Genomic DNA, 23,896 nt, shown 5'->3' with positions numbered 1-23,896 from the left:
GATTAGAAAGGCCTGCTCGCTGAAGTTTTTCAGGGAGCGTTTGACAGTGATGAGGGGTGGTTGTTTAACCTCAGACCCATTACGGACACAGGCAATGAGGCAGTGATCGCTAAGATCCTGGTTGAAGACAGCAGAGGTGTATTTGGAGGGCAGGTTGTTCAGGATGATATCTATGAGGGTGCCTGTGTTTACGGATTTGGGGTTGTACGTGGTAGGTTCGTTGATAATTTGTGTAAGATTGACTGCATCAAGCTTAAATTGAACGATTGCCGGGGTGTTAACCTGTTGAGGACAGACGGTCCGCTAGCGGAACCCCGTTCCGCCTGCGGAACCCCTAGCCAACAGCCAATGGCATCGCACGGCGCGAAATAAAAAACCAACTAAAATACCACAATTCAATTTTCTCAAACAATCAACTATTTTCCACCATTTGAAAGATAAGACTCTCGTTAATCTAACCACATTGTCCGATTTCAAAAAGGCTTTACAACGAAAGCAAAACATTAGATTATGTCAGCAGAGTACCCAGCCAGAAATAATCACACACCCATTTTTCAAGCTAGCATATAATGTCACATAAACCCAAACCACAGCTAAATGCAGCACTAACCTTTGATGATCTTCATCAGATGACAATCTTAGGACATTATGTTATACAATACATGCATGTTTTGTTCAATCAAGTTCATATTTATATCAAAAACCAGCTTTTTTACATTAGCATGTGACTAGCATGTGACTAGCATTCCCACCGAACACTTCCGGTGAATTTACTAAATTACTCACGATAAACGTTCACAAAAAACATAACAATTATTTTAAGAATTATAGATACAGAACTCCTTTATGCACTCGCTATGTCCGATTTTAAAATAGCTTTTCGGTGAAAGCACATTTTGCAATATTCTAAGTAGATAGCCCAGCCATCACAGGCTAGCTATTTTGACACCAACCAAGTGTGGTACTCACCAAACTCCGATTTACTATTAGAAAAGTTTGATTACCTTTGGTGTTCTTCGTCAGAATGCACTCACAGGACTTCTACTTCAATAACAAAAGTTGGTTTGGTCCCAAATAATCCATAGTTATATCCAAATAGAGGCGTTTTGTTCGTGCGTTCAAGACACTATCCGAAGGGTAACGAAGGGTGACGCGCCCTGCGCGTATCGTGACAAAACATTCCAAAATATTCCATTACCGTACTTCGAAGCATGTCAACCGATGTTTAAAATCAATTTTTATGCCATTTTTCTCGTAAAAAAGCAATAATATTCCGACCGGGAGTGGTGGTTTTCGTTCAAAGAGAGAGAAAGTAAACATGGAGTCGACTCGGGCACGCGCGCCCCGTCCCATTGTCCTCAGATTGACCACTATCAAAATGCCCTACTGTTTTTCAGCCGTGGGCTACAAAGCCACGATTCAGCTTTCTGGCGCCTTCTGAGAGCCTATGGGAGCATTAGAAAATGTCACGTCATGCCAGAGATCCCCTGTTTTTGTTAGAGATGATCAAGAAGGCCATGAAATGGTCAGAGAGAGCGCTTCCTGTTTGGAATTTTCTCAGGTTTTGGCCTGCCAAATGAGTTCTGTTATACTCACAGACACCATTCAAACAGTTTTAGAAACTTTAGGGTGTTTTCTATCCAAATAAACCATTATATGCATATTCTAGTTACTGCGCAGGAGTAGTAACCAGATTAAATCGGGTACGTTTTTTATCCGGCCGTGCAAATACTGCCCCCTAGCACCAACAGGTTAAGTCTCCTCGCTGCCCGGATGTACTCCAGATTATGGTGATCAGTCCAGATGAGGAAAGGGTGTCGTGCCCCCTCAAGCCAATGTCTCCACACCTTCAGGGCCTTGACCACGGCTAGCAACTCCCTGTCCCCCACATCATAGTTCCGCTCCACCGGACTAAGCTTCTTCAAAAAGAACGCGTAGGGGCGAAGCTTCGGAGGCGCGCCCGAACGCTGCGACAGTACTGCTCCTACCCCAGCCTCGGACATGTCCACCTCCACTATGAATGGCAAAGAGGGGTCCGGATGTGCCAGCACCGGAGCGTCAGCAAACAGAACCTTCAGACGACAAAAGGCTCTGTCCGCCTCTGCCGACCACCGCAGCCTCACCAGACCCCCCTTCATCAGTGAGGTAATGTGAGCCGCCACCTGACTAAAGCCCCGGATAAACCTCCGGTAGTAGTTGGCAAAACCCAAGAACCGATGCACCTCCTTCACCGTGGTTGGAGTCAGCCAATTACGCACGGCCGCAATGCGGTCACATTCCTTCACCACCCCGGAGGTGGAAATGCAATATCCCAGAAAAGAGACGGCTTGTTTGGAGAACTCACATTTCTCAGCCTTGACATACAGGTCATGCTCCAGCAATCGCCCAAGCACTTTACGCAACAGAGACACATGCGCGGCGCGTGTGGCAGAGTAGATCAGAATGTCATCGATGTACATCACCACACCCTGACCGAGCAGGTCCCTGAGAACCTCGTCCACAAAGGATTGAAAGACGGCGGGAGCATTTTTTTAACCCATACGGCATGACGAGGTACTCATAATGGCCAGATGTGGTACTAAATGCGGTTTTCCACTCGTCCCCAGCTCGGATACACTGAAGGTAATACGTGCTACTGAGATCTAGTTTTGTGTAGAAGCGCGCCCCGTGAAGTGACTCCACTGCCGTAGCAATGAGAGGTAGCGGGTAACTGAAACCCACCGTGATGGAATTTAGACCTCTATAGTCAATGCACAGGCGCAGACCTCCCTCCTTCTTCACAAGAAAGAAGCTCGAGTTGACGGGTGACTTGGATAACCGAATGTATCCCTGTCTCAAGGACTCAGTGACGTATGTCTCCATAGCCGCTGTCTCCTCCTGAGACAGAGGATTCACATGACTCTTGGGAAGGGCAGCGTTAGCCTGGAGATTTATCGCACAATCTCCTCGTCGATGAGGGGGTAATTGACTCGCCTTCGTTTTACTGAAGGCAATAGCCAAATCGGCATATTCTGAGGGAATGTGCACGGTGGAGACTGGGTCTGGACTTTCCACCGTGGTCGCACCGATGGAAACTCCTGTACACCTGCCTGAGCACTCCCTCGACCACCCCTTAAGAGCCCTCTGCCTCCATGAAATCTTGGGGTTGTGAGTGGCTAGCCATGGAATTCCCAGTACCACCGGAAACGCCAGGGAATCAATGAGGAACAGGAATATCTGTTCGTGATCCTGATCCCACTCGAGCTGGGTTCCGTTGGTGCCGGTAGAGACACAGGGTGGTGAGCTGGCGTTGGTGTGGGTGGGGGAGCAACTCTCTCCCAGCTCTCCAAATGCGCCAGCACCTGGTCCATGGCTGTGCCCAGGCGATGGAGGAGGCTAGCATGCTGTGTCACCTGTTCCTCCATGGACGGCGCTTCTGCTCCTGCTGACTCCATGTTTTGTTGCGGGATTCTGTCACGGATCACTATGATAGCAGGAGGGGTGAAGTCAGGCACAGGAGACTGAGATCCGTTTAACTTCTCTGGGCTAGGTGGGACGTGACCATCCCACACTATTCAACAGCCAGTGAAATAGCATGGCGCGAAATACAAAACAGCAAGAATCTCATAATTTCATTTTCTCAAACAATCAACTATTTTACGCCATTTTAAAGATAAGACTCTCGTTAATCTAACCACATTGTCCGATCTTTACGGCGAAAGCGTAAAATTAGATTATGTTAGGACATAAACTTCACAAGAAAATCCACACAGCCATTTTCCAAGCAAGGACATGCATCATAAAAACCAAAAGTACAACTAAAATATTCACTAACCTTTGATGATCTTCATCAGATGGCACTCATAGGACTTAATGTTATACAATACATGTATGTTTTGCTCGATAAAGTTCATATTATATCCAAAAACAGAATTGTACATTGGCGCGTGATGTTCAGAAAATGTATTCCCACCAAAACTCCTGATGAATGTGCACATCAATTTACAAAAATACTCATCATAAATGTTGATAAAATTTACAACAGTTATTGAAAGTATTATAAATAAACTACTCCTTGACGCAACCGCTTTGTCAGATTTCAAAATAACTTTACGGAGAAAGCACATTGTTCAATATTCTGAGTACATAGCTCAGCCATCGAAGCAAGCTATACAGCTACCTGCCAAGTTCTGGCATCAACAAAACTCTGAATTAGTATTATAAATATTCTCTTACCTTTGCTGATCTTCGTCAGAATGCACTCCGAGGACTTCTACTTCCACAAGAAATTTTATTTTTGTTCGAAATACTCCATATTTATGTCCAAATACCTCCGTTTTGTTTGTGTGTTCAGATCACTATCCAAAGGCATAACACGCGAGTGCAGTACCAGAGACAAAAAGTCAAAATGTTCCATTACCGGTCGTAGAAACATGTCAAACGTTGTTTACAATCAATCCTTAGGGTATTTTTAACATAAAACGTCGATAATATTCCAACCGGACAATAGCGTATTCATTACAGAAGAAAAAGAAGGAGGGGCGCACTCGCGGGATCGCACATCACCATGTCCTTTGTCCATAGGCAGTCCACTCATTGACTGAGCTACTATTCTCTGCCCAGTAACCGGGGAAAGATGGAAACACTTTCTGAAGGCTGTTGACAGCCAATGGAAGCCTTAGGAAGTGCAACGTGACCCCACAGACACTGTAGTTTCGATAGGGATTCAAAAGAAGAACTACAATTCTCAGATTTCCACATTTTCTGGTTGGATATTTCTCAGGTTTTTGCCTGCCATATGAGTTCTGTTATACTCACAGACATCATTCAAACAGTTTTAGAAACTTCAGAGTGTTTTCTATCCAAATCTACTAATAACATGCAAATATTTGACTCTGGGCCCGAGTATTAGGCAGTTTACACTGGGCACACTTTTCATCCGAAATCGAAAATACTGCCCCCATACCCTAAAAAGTTAAACGTACGTTTAATAATCAAAACAGAAAAAATGACGCAACAAGGCAGGTTGCAAACCATCTAGGAAGGAGGACAGCTCCAAAAATCCACAAGGACGGGGCTTCCCTGGGAAAACATACAGAAATTCCCGACTATCAAACAACATGACAAAGAACAATCCCGCACAAATCCCCAAACGAAACAGACAAACTAAATACCCCCACTAATTGACTAACACAAAACAGGTGCAGGCCTTATCAGACAAAACCAACAGACACAGAAACATAGATCGGTGGCTGCTAATAGGCAGGCGACGACGACCGCCGAGCACTGCCCAACCGGGGAAAGGAGCCACCATCCGTGGATGTTGTGACACAAACGTTTGGGATCACTTAGACATTTCCTTGTTTTTGAAAGAAAAGCACATTTTTTGTCCATTGAAATAACATCAAATTTATCAAAAATTCAGTGTAGACGTTGTTCATGTTGTAAATGACTATTGTAGCTGGAAACGGCAGATTTCCAGAAGCCCAGCTTCTGCCTAGACGCCCAGCATATTCCTATTGATTGAACAAGTAAACTTTTAGTACAATAGGTGTGTGTATGTGTGTGTTTGTGGGTGCTTGTGTCCGTGTGTGTGTGCGCGTTTAGTGCAGTCTAGTGTAGTTTAGTGTAGAAGTATTGAAGGAGCTGTTTAATCTCACTCAATGAGATTAAAGGGATGAAAGTCTTTGTGGGGCAGTAGAGTGGAGATGGTGATGTGGGAGTTGGGGGAACCACTCAGAGGCCCTCTCTGTTGTTCTCTCCTGCCCCTCTCGCAGGTTGTTGGTGCCGGTGTGAATAATAATGTGGCCTGGTGTGTCAAAGTCAGGCTGGGACAGGATGTAGAGTGCATCCTGTGTTTTTGGGCACCATATATTGGACACCTTGTGGTCGGGGAAAAGTTTATCCTCTTGGATGAATTTTCCATTTGGGTCAATGAGGATGGCCACCTCAGTGGGTTTTACCAGAGTAGTTGGTTTACGGGCTGGGGCTGGGGTGCACAGGGCCTGTGTAGAAGGAGGGGTGTGTGTGTGTGGGGGGGGAGACCTTTTCTCTGTAGTAGGTGTCCACATATGAGCCTCCTTGTTGACTGGGGTTGTGGGTAAAGGGTTGTCAGTATGGGGGGGTAACGGTGGGTCAGTGGGAGTGTTAGGGGTGGTGAGGGGCTGCAGTTTCTCTCTAGGAGTTTCTACAGTCTGCTCTATGTGCTGCAGCTGCCTCATGATGACAGACAACTCTTTTTCCATCTCCTTCGTTACCTGCACTAGCTCTCTCCTCATCGTGGCTTTTACCTCCTCAAGCACTGTGGTAAGGCTCTCTCTCAGCTCCTGGAAAGAGATCTTCAGCTGGGACCTGCACTGGTTGATCTGGTCCTGTAGAAGCTCTGTGTCTGGGCTGGAGGTGGTGTAGCTGAGGGGCTGCTCCTTTAGCTCAGTAACCCATACCTCTAAATCTGTTTCTCAGCAGGCTGATGGTGGTCTTGACTCTGGTGGTTGTAGGCAGGTAAGGGGGAGGATAGACCTGTTGTGTGGGTGTAAGTCTGGGCCTGGGCTCGTGCTGTTGGGGTGCCTGAGGAGAGAGGTTGGGGGGCTGTCCTTGTCTTTTTTGGAATCCGCTATTTCCTTAGGGTGGGGAAGTCCTGCACAAAAGAGCTGAGTGCAGCGTCACTGCCCTGGACCATGACAATGACATTATGGTGCATGTTTACCATCAGAAACATGTTTTCCTGGTCCTTCTCGCTGTCCTCAAAAATGTTGTTTTGCCTTCCCTTGTAGATGCCTTTCTTTGTCGTATTGCTGAAATGCCTGGTTACAGCTGTATGCCAGGCAGTAGTGTGGTCTGTATAAAATAACAGGTTTGTAACAGTCCTGTTGTGTTAGCAGTCGGCAAAGAAAGTATCCGGGTTCTCCCTCAGAATTCTGTGTTTAAAATAGATTTTTCCCTTCTCTGTGTCACGTTCGAAGGCGCAGCTTGTGTATCGTTCCTTATTTTATTTCAACTGTGAAACTATGCAAGACATACAATTCAAATTCTAAACAAAATAGCAAACCATGACGAAGAGGGGCAACATACACTACCTCAAAATAATCTCCCACAAACCCAGGTGGAAAAAACAACTACTAAATATGATCCCCAATTAGAGACAACGATGACCAGCTGCCTCTAATTGGAGATCATCCCAAAAAAAACAACATAGAAAATATAAACTAGCCTCTCTGGGCTAGGTGGGACGTTTGCGTCCCACCCTAGTCAACAGCCAGTGGAATCCCGTGGCGCGATATTCAAATACCTTAGAAATGCTATTACTTCAATTTCTCAAACATATGACTATTTTACACCATTTGAAAGATAAGACTCTCCTTTATCTAACCACACTGTCCGATTTCAAAAAGGCTTTACAACGAAAGCAAAACATTAGATTATGTCAGCAGAGTACCCAGCCAGAAATAATCAGACACCCATTTTTTAAGCTAGCATATAATGTCACAAAAACCAAAACCACAGCTAAATGCAGCACTAACCTTTGATGATCTTCATCAGATGACACTCCTAGGACATTATGTTATACAATACATGCATGTTTTGTTCAATCAAGTTCATATTTATATCAAAAACTAGCTTTTTACATTAGCATGTGACTAGCATGTGACTAGCATTCCCACCGAACACTTCCGGTGAATTTACTAAATTACTCACGATAAACGTTCACAAAAAACATAACAATTATTAATCGGTGTCCGATTTTAAAATAGCTTTTCGGTGAAAGCACATTTTGCAATATCCTGAGTAGATAGCCCGGCCATCACAGGCTAGCTATTTTGACACCCACCAAGTTTGGTACTCACCAAACTCAGATTTACTATAAGAAAAATTGGATTACCTTTGCTGTTCTTCGTCAGAATGCACTCCCAGGACTTCTACTTCAATAACAAATATTGGTTTGGTTCCAAATAATCCATAGTTATATCCAAATAGCGGCGTTTTTTTCGTGCGTTCAAGACACTATCCGAAGGGTAACGAAGGGTGACGCGCCCGGCGCGTATCGTGACAAAACATTTCAAAATATTCCATTACCGTACTTCGAAGCATGTCAAACGCTGTTTAAAATCAATTTTTATGTGATTTTTCTCGTAAAAAAAGCGATAATATTCCGACCGGGAGATGTTGTTTTCGTTCAAAGACAGAGAAAGTAAAATGGACTCTGCACGTGCACGCGCGCACACCCGTCTCATTGTTCTCAGATCGACCACTTACCAAATGCGCTACTGTTTTTCAGTCAGAGACTGGAGAGTCATCATTCAACCTTCTGGCGCCTTCTGAGAGCCTATGGGAGCCTTAGAAAATGTCACTTTACAGCAGAGATCCTTTGTTTTGGATAGAGATGACAAAGAAGGCCAAGAAATGGTCAGAGAGGGCGCTTCCTGTTTGGAATCTTCTCAGGTATTGGCCTGCCATATGAGTTCTGTTATACTCACAGACACCATTCAAACAGTTTTAGAAACTTTAGGGTGTTTTCTATCCAAATCAAACAATTATATGCATATTCTAGTTACTGGGCAGGAGTAGTAACCAGATTAAATCGGGTACGTTTTTTATCCGGCCGTGCAAATACTGCCCCCTATCCCCAACAGGCTAAACAAAACCCCCTGTCACGCACTGATCTACTCTACCAGAGAAAATATCAGCTTTCTATGGTCAGGACGTGACACTCTGATTTGATTTTTGCTGGAAATTCAAAAAAAGGGGGGGAAAGACTCTCAGTCGCTGCTGCTGCTGGTGTTGCTATGGTTACCACCAGTAAACAGTTGGAGTTAGATGGTAAGCTAGCTAACAGATTTGAATTTGGCTAGCTAGCACGATTAAGATTGGTCTCTCTGTCAGTCTTTTCCTCCTGTGTTGATCTTTAGTTGTTCAATTTAATAACTTATATATTTATTGCTAATTTTGTCATGTTAATCTCACTCTTAACAACCAGAAAGTTATAAAAAGTCAGGAGCTGTTCTTCTGCATGACTTCTCTCTCTCCCTCTCTCTCTCGCTGTCTCTCTCTCGCTGTCTCTCTCTCTCTCTCTCTGTCTCTCTTTCTCTCTCTCTCTCTCTCTCTCCCTCTCTCTCTCTCTCTCTCGCTGTCTCTCTCTCGCTCTCTCTGTCTCTCTCTCTCTCTCTCTCTCTCGCTCGCTCGCTCTCTCTCTCTCTGTCTCTCTCTGTCTCTCTCTATTCATCTCTCTCTCTCTCGCTCTCTCTCTCTCTCTCTCTCTCTGTCTCTCTCTATTCATCTCTCTCTCCTCTCCCTCTCTCTCTCTCTCTGTCTCTCTCTCGCTCTCTCTGTCTCTCACACTCTGTCTGTCTCTCTCTGATTTTCTCTCTAACTCTCTACCCATCTCCCTAATCCATTTAGCCACAATTAATAAAATAATTTATAGTACAGTATGATGTAATATCTGTCTGAATGGGTCCATCAGATGTTGTTGAAGAACAAATACTGTATCTCCTGTATGACACATTACCTTGAATAACATCACCCTCACAGGCTTTCTCAGCAATTACCCCCAATTACCTGCTCCCCAAGTTATCCTCCAATAACAAGTCCCAATTAACCCCTTCCTGCCCCTTCCTCCCTACAAGCACCCCCTGGTGGCTGTGTGCTTGTTTTTTAGCCGGGGGCTCATTTCTCCCTATATCAGCAGCTCCCCTTCTCTCCTCTTCCTCTCCCTCTTTCACTCTCACACTCTGCAGGAGATGCCAGACTGACAGAAGACACTCATCCTCTCAACTCTGCCTATCTATCTGTCTGCCAGGTAGGGCAGAGGTAGAACAAGGTTTTGTGTGTCAATCGCTGTTTTTTCACGTCATGTTACAGGTGGCTGTGGTGTATGGTGTATATCTTCACTGATGGCACTTTTTATTCATGTCATTCTGTCTACAGATTGTTCAATCTGCAAGGTCTTGGTTTGGTCTCTCTCCAACAGGTGACGGAACTCTCCCAGTCTTCGGCCTTGTCTCTCTCCAGGTGATGTGCCTGTGTGGCTGGCTGTGGCTGCTCTACTGTCTCCATGTCCCTGGGTGTGTCTGGGGTCTGGATGGAGGTGGAGAGGGGGCTTGTCGGCTGGTAGCTAAGCCCGTCTCCGGCAGTGTTTATCGGGCAGGAGATGTGGTCATTGGGGGCCTGTTCCCCATCCATGTGGAAGCCCCTCCGCCAGAGCAGGAGTTCAGGAGCATTAAGGGAAATTCTACCTATACAATGTATGTAGCTTGTGTGATAACAGCTTTTTGTCATTGTGTTTTCACTTGAAGGTAATGTGTATTCATTTACCTCCTATCTCTCCATTTCTTCCTTTCTTCCATCTGCAGTTTCTACCAGCGTGCTTACCGCTGGCTCCAGACTATGATCTTTGCTGTGGAGGAGATTAACCGTGACCCAGCCCTCCTGCCTAACCTCACCCTGGGGTTCCTGGCTTCTGACACATGCCTGTCAGAGGGCACCACCCTGGGGGCAGCCCTAGCCATGGTTACCGGCAAGGAGGCCTCCGTGGTGGGCACAGAGTGTGGCACAACCCCCGAGGTTCCTGTCATCATCGGGGATGCCCGCTCCTCAGCTTCCATCGTGGTGGCACAGACCCTCGGGCCGTTTGATTTACCCATGGTGAGGCAGGGGTTGGATTACATGCTGGGATGAGATGATGAATCTTTTCACATTACATTTCATTCACAATCTAGATTTCCCTCTCTAACGTTTACTTTCCTTCTCCCTCTGCTCTCTGCCTCTTCCAAATTATAATTATCCTTGACTCTCGCTCTTTCTCTCTCTCTCTGTCTTTCTCACGCTCTCTCTCTCTCTCTCTCTCTCTCTCTCTCTCTCTCTCTCTCTCTCTCTCTCTCTCTCTCTCTCTCTCTCTCTCTCTCTCTCTCTTCTCTCCCAGGTGAGTTACTTTGCCACCTGTGCGTGTTTGAGTGACACCTGGAGGTACCCCTCGTTCTTCCGTACGGTACCCAGCGATGCCTTCCAGGCTCTGGGCATGGCCAAGCTGCTGCGTCAGATGGGCTGGGTGTGGGTGGGACTGTTGTCAGGGGATGGTGACTATGGCAAGTTTGGGGTTCAGCTGCTTCTCCAAGAGCTCCAGGGATCTGGGGTGTGTGTCGCTTACTCTGAGGTCATCCCCAAGGTACGACCTCACTCTGATGATCTGACAGTATACCCTCTCTTTTGCTCTATCTTTCACCCTCTCTTTCACTCTGACTCCCCCTCTCTTCTAATCTAACAGAAACACTCTCTCTGATTTTCTATGACTCTCTACCCTTTCTCGCACTGATGGTCATCCCCAAGGTACCATCTAAGAGACAGATCAGGCACATCGTGGACACCATCAAAGGATCTACTGCCAGAGTGGTGGTGGCATTTGTAGGATTCACGGGTCATTCAGGGGTGAGCAGTTACTGGTCAGAGTATTGTTAACGATTTGTCCTTTGTGTCTTACCATGTCTTAATGCCCTTTATAGACGTAATCATTGGGGAATCTGCGTAGCCTAGTGGTTAGAGCGTTGGACTAGTAACCGGAAGGTTGCAAGTTCAAATCCTCTGAGCTGACAAGGTACAAATCTGTCGTTCTAACCCTTAACAAGGCAGTTAACCCACTCTTCCTAGGCTGTTGTTGAAAATAAGAATTTGTTCTTAACTGACTTGCCTAGTTAAATAAAGGTCAAATAAAAATGTCCAAATGCATTTCAGCTTGACTATCTTGATCTTTTTAACGGTTCCATTCTCCAGACCCTGATGGAAGAGGTTGTCCGTCACAACATTACAGATAAGCAGTGGATTGCCTCAGAGGCCTGGGTCACCTACTCTACTATCGCCGCACCGAAAAACCTGCCTTCTCTTGCCGGGACCATCGGTTTTGCCCTGAAGAAAGCTGACATTCCTGGCCTGGGGCCTTTCCTAACACGCCTCCATCCAGACGGGGACTACCAGAAGTCCGACCCATTCCTGAGGGAATTGTGGGAGGAGATGTTTGGGTGTTCTCTGGGGGTTGACCTCAGCGTGACCCAGTCGTCCAGGCGACAGTGTACTGGGTCAGAGGTCATACGTGAGGGAGACTTTACACCTAAATCTCTGTTTTTTGTCCAGATTCCCAATGTTATCTCAGTTAAATATTGTGTCAATCCTAGGTGAGGGGGAGAGCCAGTATGCTGACGTGTCTCAGCTGAGAGCCAGCTATAATGTGTACAAGGCTGTGTACGCCATCGCCTACGCCATACAGGATATGATGGCCTGTCGACCAGGGGACGGAGTCTTTAATGGTGGACAGTGCCCTGATATCAGGAAGCTTCAGCCCAGCCAGGTGAGAACAACATGTTGATCTGTTTTCAAGTTAACAACACTAAGGTTTCCAGTCAGGATACAGTGAAAACACTTTGTAAGGTTTGAGTTCTAAAGAACCAAAGCCACAACTGGTTCTAACTCTTAATCCTGTTCCAATGCCCTTTTCTCTTTGAGATTGTTCATTACCTGAGGGGAGTGAACTTCAGTACTCCTGTGGGGGAATCTTTCCACTTCGACATGAATGGTGATCCGCCTGCCTCTTATGACATCATCAACTGGCATGTGACCCCTGAGGGGACGGCAGAGTTTGTCCAGGTCGGACATTTCCTGTCCTCTGAGGGATCGGACGACCAGTTTCACATGGACATGGATAAAGTGGTGTGGGGTGGGGGCAGCGGAGAGGAGGTGAGAACTGTTCAGATTAGTTTCACTGAGAGGAGTGTGTGTGTGTTTGTGTGTGTGTGTGTGTGTGTGTGTGTGTGTGTGTGTGTGTGTGTGTGTGTGTGTGTGTGTGTGTGTGTGTGTGTGTGTGTGTGTGTGTGTGTGTGTGTGTGTGTGTGTGTGTGTGTGTGTGTGTGTGTGTGTGTGTGTGAGTGTGGGTGTGTGAGTGAGTGAGTGAGTGAGTGAGTGTGTATGAGAGAGAGAGATTTATTGAGTTTTTCACCCTGAGGCAGACATACAGGATAGAGAAAGACATAAAGAAGACCAAATGAATAACAGGGGAATGTTATCTCAGACAGAAACCTCTGTCATCGACATCTTTTATGAAAAAAATAAATGTAATTTAACCTTTATTTAATGAGGCAAGTCAGTTAAGAACAAATGTTATTTACAATGACGGACAACCCCGGCATGATGCTGGGCCAATTGTGTACCGCCCTATGGGACTCTGAATCACTGCCGAATGTGATACAGCCTGGATTCAAACCAGGGACAGTAGTACCACCTCTTGCACTGATATGCAGTGCCTTAGGGGGAATATGATACTGAAATTGAGATATTTGTGTGGTCAAATTCCTGACATAGTCCCAAGAAGGGCCCAGCAAGTCTGTCTGCCTGCCTGTGAGTGTAATAATGAGGATAACAGCAATGAGGATGATAATGATGACTTCTTCCTCTCCCTCCTCTGGTAGGTCCCTGTGTCTGTATGCAGTGCTGACTGTCCCCCTGGTACCAGGCATGCAGTACAGAAGGGGAAGCCTGTGTGCTGCTTTGACTGTCTGTCCTGTGCTGAGGGAGAGATCAGCAACACAACAGGTAGTCTATCTAGGGTTCTGATTCCAATTCATATTTTTCCTCACTCCTGACTGGTCCTGATTAGGACACCTCATTCTTCTTCCTTCTCTATCAGGGTCAGTTGAGTGTATTAGGTGTCCAGAGCGGTTCTGGTCCAACCCTGATCGTACAGCCTGCATCCCCCAGCTGGTGGACTTCCTCTCCTACAGCGACACCATGGGCGTCATCCTGTCTGTCGTTTCAGTTTCTGGGGCAACACTCACAGCCGGTGCCCTAGCCACCTTCCTCTACCACCGTCACACGGCCCTGGTGAGTTGAATCATATGATAATTTATAGAGGTAATGAACAGAGATGAGATTGTGTCCAATAAGGATTTGATTATTGACATCACTATGTCTAAATTATCTTTCTCTGTCTCGTTCCAGGTTAAAGCCAATAACTCTGAGCTCAGCTTCCTGCTCCTGCTGTCACTCAAGATCTGCTTCCTGTGTGCGCTGGTTTTCATTGGCCAGCCGAAGCCATGGACATGCATGCTGAGACACACCCTGTTTGGTATAAGCTTTGTGTTCTGCATCTCCTGTCTGCTCAGCAGGACTGTGGTGGTGCTGGTGGCCTTCAGGGCCACTCTGCCTGGAGAGAACCTGATGAGATACTTCAGCCCCACCCAGCAGAGGATGGGCATCTCACTCTGCACACTCATCCAGGTGAACATCTAGTTTTTACTATATTCTATTGGAATGTAATTGTTTCCTTCATAGACCGTATTAGTTGTTATTATGGTTACTGTAACTTCCTTCCACCTCCGTTCCCTTCCACAGGTGCTGATCTGTGTACTGTGGCTGGCCCTAGCTCCACCCCGACCTGCTGAGAGGGGGGACAGAGAGGGTCGTGGGCCGAGGGTGGTCCTGGAGTGTGAGGTGGGCTCTGTGGTTGGTTTCTCTCTGGTGCTGGGCTACATCGGCCTGCTGGCCTCCCTCTGTCTCCTCTTAGCCTTCCTGGCCAGGAAACTCCCAGACAACTTCAACGAAGCCAAGTTCATCACCTTCAGCATGCTGATCTTCTGTGCTGTGTGGATCTCCTTCATCCCTGCCTACGTCAGCTCTCCTGGGAAATACACAGTAGCTGTAGAGATCTTTGCCATCCTGGCATCCAGCTTCGGGCTGCTGTTCTGTCTGTTTGCTCCAAAGTGTTACATCATCCTTCTGAGACCAGAGAGAAACACCAAGAAACACATGATGTCCAAATAGAAACCACCAAGAAACACATGATGTCCAATTAGAAACCACCAAGAAACACATGATGTCCAATTAGAAACCACCAGAAACACAAATCATGTCCAATTAAAAACCAACAAGAAACACATGATGGACAAATATTAACTTAAACATTCTCCTATCGTGATTTAGGGTTCGTTGATATTCATTTCAACAGGGGAATGTCCATTCTGTTTGGAAACATTAATTTCCTGCTATACCTTCACTATATTACTTTGTTAATATTAGTATGTGTTCTTATAATGTGTCAGAATGAAACACGTCTATATGAACAATACCAATAAAGATTACGTAGTGTCTACTCATGCTGGAAGAGTTAGTATTGAGTCTGTCTGACAGAACTTACAGACCTCATACATGATACCTTCGTCACCCAGTCAGTATGTGCGTGTGTGTGCGTGTGTGTGTGTGTGTGTGTTCCTCATCATACACTAAAATTAAAACAGGAAAATTCCACTTTCTGCTTACCCACTGTGGGTTTCTTTCCTCTCTCCATCACTCTCTTCTTTCTCCATTTCTCCTTCCTCTCCCCCCTCCCCATCTTTCCCGCCTCTCCCCATCTCTCCCTCCACTCCCCATCTCTCCCCTCTCTCCCCATCTCTCCCTCCTCCATCCATTCTTTCATCCTCTCTCCATCTCTCCCTGCCTTTCAACCACAGAGTCCCCCAGAGACACTATCACTCCCCTTGTCCCTCTACCTCGGTAAACATTCACACCACATTCTACATCAGGTAGAAAGCACCACCTGGTAGCACCACCGCAATGGGTAGAGTTTCTACCTGGTAGCACCACCACAACGGGTAGAGTTACTACCTGGTAGCACCACCACAACGGGTAGAGTTACTACCTGGTAGCACCACCACAACGGGTAGAGTTACTACCTGGTAGCACCACCGCACAGGGTAGAGTTACTACCTGGTAGCACCATGACAAAGGGTAGAGTTACTACCTGGTAGCACCACCGCACAGGGTAGAGTTACTACCTGGTAGCACCACGACAAAGGGTAGAGTTACTACCTGGTAGCACCACCACAACTGCTAGAGTTACTACCTGGTAGCATCACCACAACGGGTAGAGTTACTACCTGGTAGCACCACCACAATGGGTAGAGTTACTACCTGGTAGCACCACCACAACGGGTAGAGTTACTACCTGGTAGCACCACCACAACAGCTAGAGTTACTACCTGGTAGCACCACCACAACGGGTAGAGTTACTACCTGGTAGCACCACCACAATGGGTATAGTTACTACACAGTAGCACCACCACAATGGGTAGAGTTACTACCTGGTAGCACCACCACAACTGCTAGAGTTACTACCTGGTAGCATCACCACAACGGGTAGAGTTACTACCTGGTAGCACCACCACAATGGGTAGAGTTACTACCTGGTAGCACCACCACAACGGGTAGAGTTACTACCTGGTAGCACCACCACAACAGCTAGAGTTACTACCTGGTAGCACCACCACAACGGGTAGAGTTACTACCTGGTAGCACCACCACAATGGGTATAGTTACTGCCTGGTAGCACCACCACAATGGGTAGAGTTACTACCTGGTAGCATCACCACAACAGCTAGAGTTACTACCTGGTAGCACCACCACAATGGGTAAAGTTACTACCTGGTAGCAACACCACAACGGGTAGAGTTACTACCTGGTAGCACCACCACAACGGGTAGAGTTACTACCTGGTAGCACCACCACAATGGGTAGAGTTACTACCTGGTAGCACCACCACAACGGGTAGAGTTACTACCTGGTAGCACCACAACGGGTAGAGTTACTACACAGTAGCACCACCACAACAGGTAGAGTTACTACCTGGTAGCACCACCACAACAGGTAGAGTTACTACCTGGTAGCACCACCACAATGGGTAGAGTTACTACCTGGTAGCACCACCACAATGGGTAGAGTTACTACCTGGTAGCACCACAACGGGTAGAGTTACTACACAGTAGCACCACCACAACGGGTAGAGTTACTACCTGGTAGCACCACCACAATGGGTAGAGTTACTACCTGGTAGCACCACCACAACGGGTAGAGTTACTACCTGGTAGCACCACAACGGGTAGAGTTACTACACAGTAGCACCACCACAACAGGTAGAGTTACTACCTGGTAGCACCACCACAACAGGTAGAGTTACTACCTGGTAGCACCACCACAACAGGTAGAGTTACTACCTGGTAGAACCACCACAACAGGTAGAGTTACTACCTGGTAGCACCACCAGAATGGGTAGAGTTACTATGCAGTAGCACCACCACTACGGGTATAGTTTTTTCGTAGGCGCACCACCGCAAAGGGGAGAGTTACTACCTGGTAGCACCACCACATTGGGTAGAGTTACTACCTGGTAGCACCACCACAACGGGTAGAGATACTACGCAGTAGCACCACCACAACAGGTAGAGTTACTTCACAGTATCACCACCCACCACCACAACGGGTAGAGTTACTACCTGGAAGCACCCCCACAATGGGTAGAGTTACTAAACAGTAGCACCACAACAATGGGTAGATTTACCACCTGGTAGCACCACCACAACGGGTAGAGTTACTACCTGGTAGCACCACCACAATGGGTAGAGTTACTACACAGTAGCACCACCACAATGGGTAGAGTTACTACCTGGTAGCACCACCACAACAGCTAGAGTTACTACCTGGTAGCACCACCACAACTGCTAGAGTTACTACCTGGTAGCATCACCACAACGGGTAGAGTTACTACCTGGTAGCACCACCACAATGGGTAGAGTTACTACCTGGTAGCACCACCACAACGGGTAGAGTTACTACCTGGTAGCACCACCACAACAGCTAGAGTTACTACCTGGTAGCACCACCACAACGGGTAGAGTTACTACCTGGTAGCACCACCACAATGGGTATAGTTACTGCCTGGTAGCACCACCACAATGGGTAGAGTTACTACCTGGTAGCATCACCACAACAGCTAGAGTTACTACCTGGTAGCACCACCACAATGGGTAAAGTTACTACCTGGTAGCAACACCACAACGGGTAGAGTTACTACCTGGTAGCACCACCACAACGGGTAGAGTTACTACCTGGTAGCACCACAACGGGTAGAGTTACTACACAGTAGCACCACCACAACAGGTAGAGTTACTACCTGGTAGCACCACCACAACAGGTAGAGTTACTACCTGGTAGCACCACCACAATGGGTAGAGTTACTACCTGGTAGCACCACCACAATGGGTAGAGTTACTACCTGGTAGCACCACAACGGGTAGAGTTACTACACAGTAGCACCACCACAACGGGTAGAGTTACTACCTGGTAGCACCACCACAATGGGTAGAGTTACTACCTGGTAGCACCACCACAACGGGTAGAGTTACTACCTGGTAGCACCACAACGGGTAGAGTTACTACACAGTAGCACCACCACAACAGGTAGAGTTACTACCTGGTAGCACCACCACAACAGGTAGAGTTACTACCTGGTAGCACCACCACAACAGGTAGAGTTACTACCTGGTAGCACCACCACAACAGGTAGAGTTACTACCTGGTAGCACCACCACAATGGGTAGAGTTACTACCTGGTAGCACCACCACAACAGGTAGAGTTACTACCTGGTAGCACCACCACAATGGGTAGAGTTACTACCTGGTAGCACCACCACAACAGGTAGAGTTACTACCTGGTAGCACCACCACAACAGGTAGAGTTACTACCTGGTAGCACCACCACAACAGGTAGAGTTACTACCTGGTAGCATCACCACAACTGGTAGAGATACTACCTGGTAGCACCACCACAATGGGTAGAGTTACTACGCAGTAGAACCACCACAATGGGTAGAGATACTACCTGGTAGCACCACCACAACGGGTAGAGTTACTACCTGGTAGCACCACCACAACGGGTAGAGATACTACCTGGTAGAACCACCACAACTGGTAGAGCTCCTACCTGGTAGAACCACAACAATGGGTAGAGTTACTACCTGGTAGCACCACCACAATGGGTAGAGTTACTACACGGTAGCACAACGGCAAAGGGTAGCGTTACTACCTGGTAGCACCACCACAACGGGTAGAGTTACTACCTGGTTACTCCACCGCAAAGGGTAGAGTTACTACACAGTTGCACCACCAACACGGGTAGAGTTACTACGCGGTAGCACAACTGCAAAGGATAGCGTTACTACCTGGCAGCACCACCACAACGGGTAGAGTTACCAGCTGGTTACACCACCGCAATGGGTAGAGTTACTACCTGGTAGCACCACCACAACGGGTAGAGTTACTACGCAGTAGCACCACCACAACAGGTGGAGTTACTACCACAGTCAAGTAAGCTATCAGGGCCTCAGTAGCAGCATTCTGGGTCCAGTAAGCTATCAGGGCCTCAGTAGCAGCATTCTGGGTCCAGTAAGCTATCAGGGCCTCAGGTCATTGTCAAGGAAGTCTCTCTATGCCAACAGAAGAGCATCAGTTACCCAATTAGAGAACATCAGAGGCCCAATTAGAAGCCCCACCAGAGGCCCCATTAGAGGGACAATTAGAGGTCCCATCAGAGGCACAATTAGAGACCCCATTAGAGGACAAATTAGAGTCCCCATCAGAGGCACAATTAGAGGCCCAATTAGAGCTCCATTAGAGGCCCCATCAGAGATCCCCTTTGGAGGCCATGGTATCACTATCAGTCCTTCAGGGGGAACAGTAGAAACTGAGCCCTGGTGAATGGTCTTATTGTCTTTCACCTGGGTGAACAGGTGAAAGACAGGATTTAAAGGGACCTGTGAAGAGATTACCACGTGGTAGAGGAAGGAGGAACACTTCAAGTCAAATCATATCAAATCAAATTTTATTGGTCACATAGACATGGTTAGCAGATGTTAAAGCGTGTGCAGCGAAACGCTTGTGCTTCTCCAGTAGTTCCGACAATTCTCCAACAACTACCTAATACACACAAATCTAAAGGGGTGAATGAGAATATGTACATATAAATATATGGATGAGTGATGGCCAAGCGGCATAGGCAAGGTGCAATAGATGGTATAAAATACAGTATACACATATGATATGAGTAATGTAAGTTAAGTAAGCTTTATTAAATGCAATTATTTAAAGTGGCTAGTGATACCGTTATTAAAGTGGCCAGTGCTTGGGTCTTAATGTGGGCAGCAGCCTCTCTGAGTTACTGATTGCTGTTTAGCAGTCTGATGGCCTTGAGATAGAAGCTGTTTTTCAGTCTCTCCGTCCCAACTTTGAAGCACCTGTACTGACCTCGCCTTCTGGATGGTAGCGGTGTGAACAGACAGTGGCTTGAGTGGTTGTTGTCCTTGATGATCTTTTTGGCCTTCCTGTGACATTGGGTGCTGTAGGTGTCATGGAGGGCAGGTAGTTTGCCCCCGGTGATGTGTTGTGCAGAATGCACTACCCTCTGGAGAGACTTGCAGTTGAGGGCGATGCAGTTGCCGTACCAGGCTGTGATACAGCCCGACAGGATGGTCTCGATTATGCATCTGTAAAAGTTTGTCAGGGTTTTGGGTGACAAGCCAAATTTCTTCAGCCTTCTGGGGTTTAAAACCTGTTGGGGATAGGGGGCAGTATTTGCACGGCCAGATAAAAAACATAACCGATTTAATCTGGTTACTACTCCTGCCCAGTAACTAGAATATGCATATAATTAGTAGATTTGGATAGAAAACACTCTAAAGTTTCTAAAACTGTTTGAATGGTGTCTGTGAGTATAACAGAACTCATAAGGCAGGCAAAAACCTGAGAAGAGTCCATGCAGGAAGTGGAAATCTGATTTGTGGAATCACCTTCAACACTTTGCCTATGAAACACACCGTGAGTTAGGATTCATTTAGCACTTCCTAAGGCTTCCACTAGATGTCAACAGTCTTTACAAAGGGGTTTGAGTCTTCTATGGTAGAAACTGACCGAAAGACAGGCTTGGGAAGTTGGTCATTACTACTATGACGCGGGCGCCCATGGGAACCCTTTTGTTCCGAAACGTTTAGTAAGACAATGCAATCGTCCGCCTTGAATATTATTGAAGCTCTGGTTGAAAAAGGCCCAAAGATTTATGTTATACAACGTTTGACATGTTTGAACGAACGTAAATATATATTTTTTGCTCTTCGTGGCGACAAGTCCCACGCGCTACAGTACATTATGAGTAGCCTTCGGAACGTGCTAACAAGAAGGAGCTATTGGGACATAAATTATTAACTTTTTCGAACAAATCTACATTTGTTGTGGACCTGGGATACCTGGAAGTGCCTTCTGATGAAGATAATCAAAGGTAAGGGAATATTTACGATAGTATTTTTGATTTTAGATGGTTCCAAGATGGCTCTAACATGTATCGCCTAGCCTATTTTTCTGAACATACCATGTCGTTTATTGCAAAGTGTGATTTCCCAGTAAAGTTATTTTTAAATCTGGCAATGCGTTTGCATTCACGAGATGTTAATCTATAATTCTTTGAATGACAATATTACATTTTACCAATGTTTTCGAATAGTAATTTTGTAAATTGTAGCGCTTATCACCGGAAGCATTTGAGGGAAAATATTTTCTGAACGTCACGCGCCGATGTAAAATGCTGTTTTTATATATAAATATGGACTTTATCGAACAAAAAATGCATGTATTGTGTAACATGATGTCCTAGGAGTGTCATCTGATGAAGATTGTCAAAGGTTAGTGCTGCATTTAGCTGTGTTTTGGGTATTTGTGATGCATGCTAGTTGCTTTGAAAATGGCAGTGTGATTTTCTTTGGCAGGGTACTCTCTTAACATAATCTGTTTTGCTTTTGCTGTAAAGCCTTTTTGAAATCGGACAACGTGGTTCGATTCAGGAGAGGTGTATCTATAAAATGGTGTAAAATAGTCATATGTTTGAGAAATTGAAGTTATAGCATTTATGAGGTATTTGTATTTCACGCGACGCGATTCCACTGGCTGTTGACCAGGTTCCCAGAGAGGTTAAGAGGCGCTGTTGAGCCTTCTTCACCACACTGTCTGTGTGGGTGGACCATTTCAGTTTGTCTGTGATGTGTACGCCGAGGAACTAAAAACTTTCCACCTTCTCCACTGCTGTCCCTTCGATGTGGATAGGGGGGTGCTCCCTCTGCTGTTTCCTGAAGTCCACGATCATCTCCTTTGTTTTGTTGACATCAGAAAGTCCAGGACCCAGTTGCACAGGGTGGGTAGAGACCCAGGGCTTCCAGCCTGATGATGATCTTGTAGGGTACTATGGTGTTTAAAGCTGAGCTGTAGTCAATGAACAGCATTATTACATAGGTATTCCTCTTGTCCAGATGGGATAGGGCAGCGTGCAGTGTGATGGCGATTGCATCGTCTGTGGACCTGTTGGGGCGATACGCAAACTGAAGTGGGTCTAGGGTGGCTGATAAGGTGGAGGTGATATGATCCTTGACTAGTCTCTCAATGCACTTCGTGATAACAAAGTGAGTGCTACTGGGCGGAAGTCATTTAGTTCAGTTATCTTTGCCTTCTTGGGTACAGGAACAATGGTGGCCATCTTGAAGCATGTAGGGACAGCAGACTGGGAAAGGGAGAGATTGAATATGTCCGTAAACCAGCCAGCTGGTCTGCGCATGCACTGAGGATGCGGCTAGGGATGCCGTCTGGGCCAGCAGCCTTGCGAGGGTTAACACGTTTAAATATTTTACTCATGTCGTCCAAGGAGAAGGTGGGGGGGCGCAGTCGTTGTTAGTGGGCCGCAACAGTGGCACTGTATTATCCTCAAAGCGGGCAAAGAAGGTGTTTAGTTGGTCTGGAAGTCTGACGTCGGTGTCCGTGATTTCTTGTAGACCCTGCCACATACGTTTCGTGTCTGAGCTGTTGAATTTATGAGCCGTTGAATTACACTACAGTACAGACCTCAGAATGTTTACTGTATTACAGGCCTGGCTGGTACACCCCTCAGAATGTATACTGTATTACAGGCTTGGCTGGAAGACCACTCAGAATGTTTACTGTATTAAAGGCCTGGCTGGTAATACAGGGACACTAAATTACAGAACTCCTCTATAAGGACACTACAGTACAGACCTGCTCTACAAAGACACTACAGTACAGACCTCCTGTACAAGGGCCATACAGTACAGACCTACTCCGCAAGGACACTACAGTGCAGACCTCCTGTACAAGGACACTACAGTAGAGACCTCCTATTTAGGGACACTACAGTAAAGACTTCCTCTACGATGACACAGCAGTACAAACCACCTCTACAATGACACAAGAGAACAGGCCTCCTCTTAAAGGACACTACAGTACAGTATTGATCTCTTCTACAAGGACACTACAGCACAGTATTGACTTCCTCTACAAGGACACAACAGTACATACCTCCTCTTTAGGGACACAACAGTACAGTACAGTACAGACCTCCTCTACAATGACACTACAGTACAAACCTCATCTACAACAACACTAGAGTACAGACCTCCTCTACAAGGACACTGCAGTACAGACCTCCTCTATATGGACAAAACATTACAGACGTCTGCTATAAATATAATACAGAACAGACCTCCTCTGCAAGGACACTACATTACAGACCTCCTCGATAAGGACACTCCAGTACAGACCTCCTGTACAAGGACACTCCAGTACAGACCTTCTCTACAAGGACACAACAGTACTGACCTGCTCTACAAGGTAACTACAGTACTGACCTGCTCTACAAGGACACTACAGTACAGACCTCCTCTACAAGGACACTGAATTACAGACCTCCTCTATAAGGACACTACTGTACATACCTCCTCGACAAGGACAAAACAAGTACAGACCTCCACTATTAGGACACCACAGTACAGACCTCCTCTATAAGGACACTACAGTACAGACCTCCTCTACAAGGACACTGCAGTACTGTACAGACCTCCTCCTCAAGGACACTACAGTACAGACCTCTACAAGGAAACTACAGTACTGCACAGACCTCCTCCACAGGGACGCTACATTACAGACCTCCTCTATAAGACACTATATTACAGACCTCCTCTATAAGGACAGGACATTACAGACTTCCTCTATAAGACCACTA

At 46.4% G+C, this 23,896-nt stretch overlaps 1 protein-coding gene across 1 annotated transcript; it reads left to right on the top strand.

The window, feature by feature from the left end:
• The first annotated feature begins 9,990 nt into the window (after positions 1-9,990).
• LOC115163776 (extracellular calcium-sensing receptor-like) lies at positions 9,991-14,778 on the top strand. Its single transcript, XM_029715940.1, has 11 exons — positions 9,991-10,220; positions 10,329-10,620; positions 10,898-11,140; positions 11,302-11,400; positions 11,743-12,058; positions 12,141-12,313; positions 12,469-12,699; positions 13,428-13,551; positions 13,646-13,839; positions 13,957-14,235; positions 14,350-14,778. Exons 1-11 carry the CDS (start codon positions 9,991-9,993, stop codon positions 14,776-14,778), a joined length of 2,610 nt encoding a protein of 869 aa, XP_029571800.1.
• The last annotated feature ends 9,118 nt before the right edge of the window (positions 14,779-23,896 follow it).

This window comes from Salmo trutta, chromosome 26, assembly GCF_901001165.1.
Source record: "Salmo trutta chromosome 26, fSalTru1.1, whole genome shotgun sequence".
Classification (NCBI taxonomy): Eukaryota; Metazoa; Chordata; class Actinopteri; order Salmoniformes; family Salmonidae; genus Salmo; species Salmo trutta.
Note: the sequence above shows the minus strand (reverse complement) of the source record. Positions and strands in the feature narration are given on the sequence as shown.

Bases quoted from the DNA above. Each gene is read 5' to 3' on its own strand.
- LOC115163776 (XM_029715940.1), top strand. From the start codon at position 9,991: ATGTGCCTGTGTGGCTGGCTGTGGCTGCTCTACTGTCTCCATGTCCCT. The intron at 12,314-12,468 runs GTGAGAACAACA...TTTCTCTTTGAG, and splicing joins GGAAGCTTCAGCCCAGCCAG to ATTGTTCATTACCTGAGGGG. The intron at 13,840-13,956 runs GTGAGTTGAATC...GTCTCGTTCCAG, and splicing joins ACCACCGTCACACGGCCCTG to GTTAAAGCCAATAACTCTGA.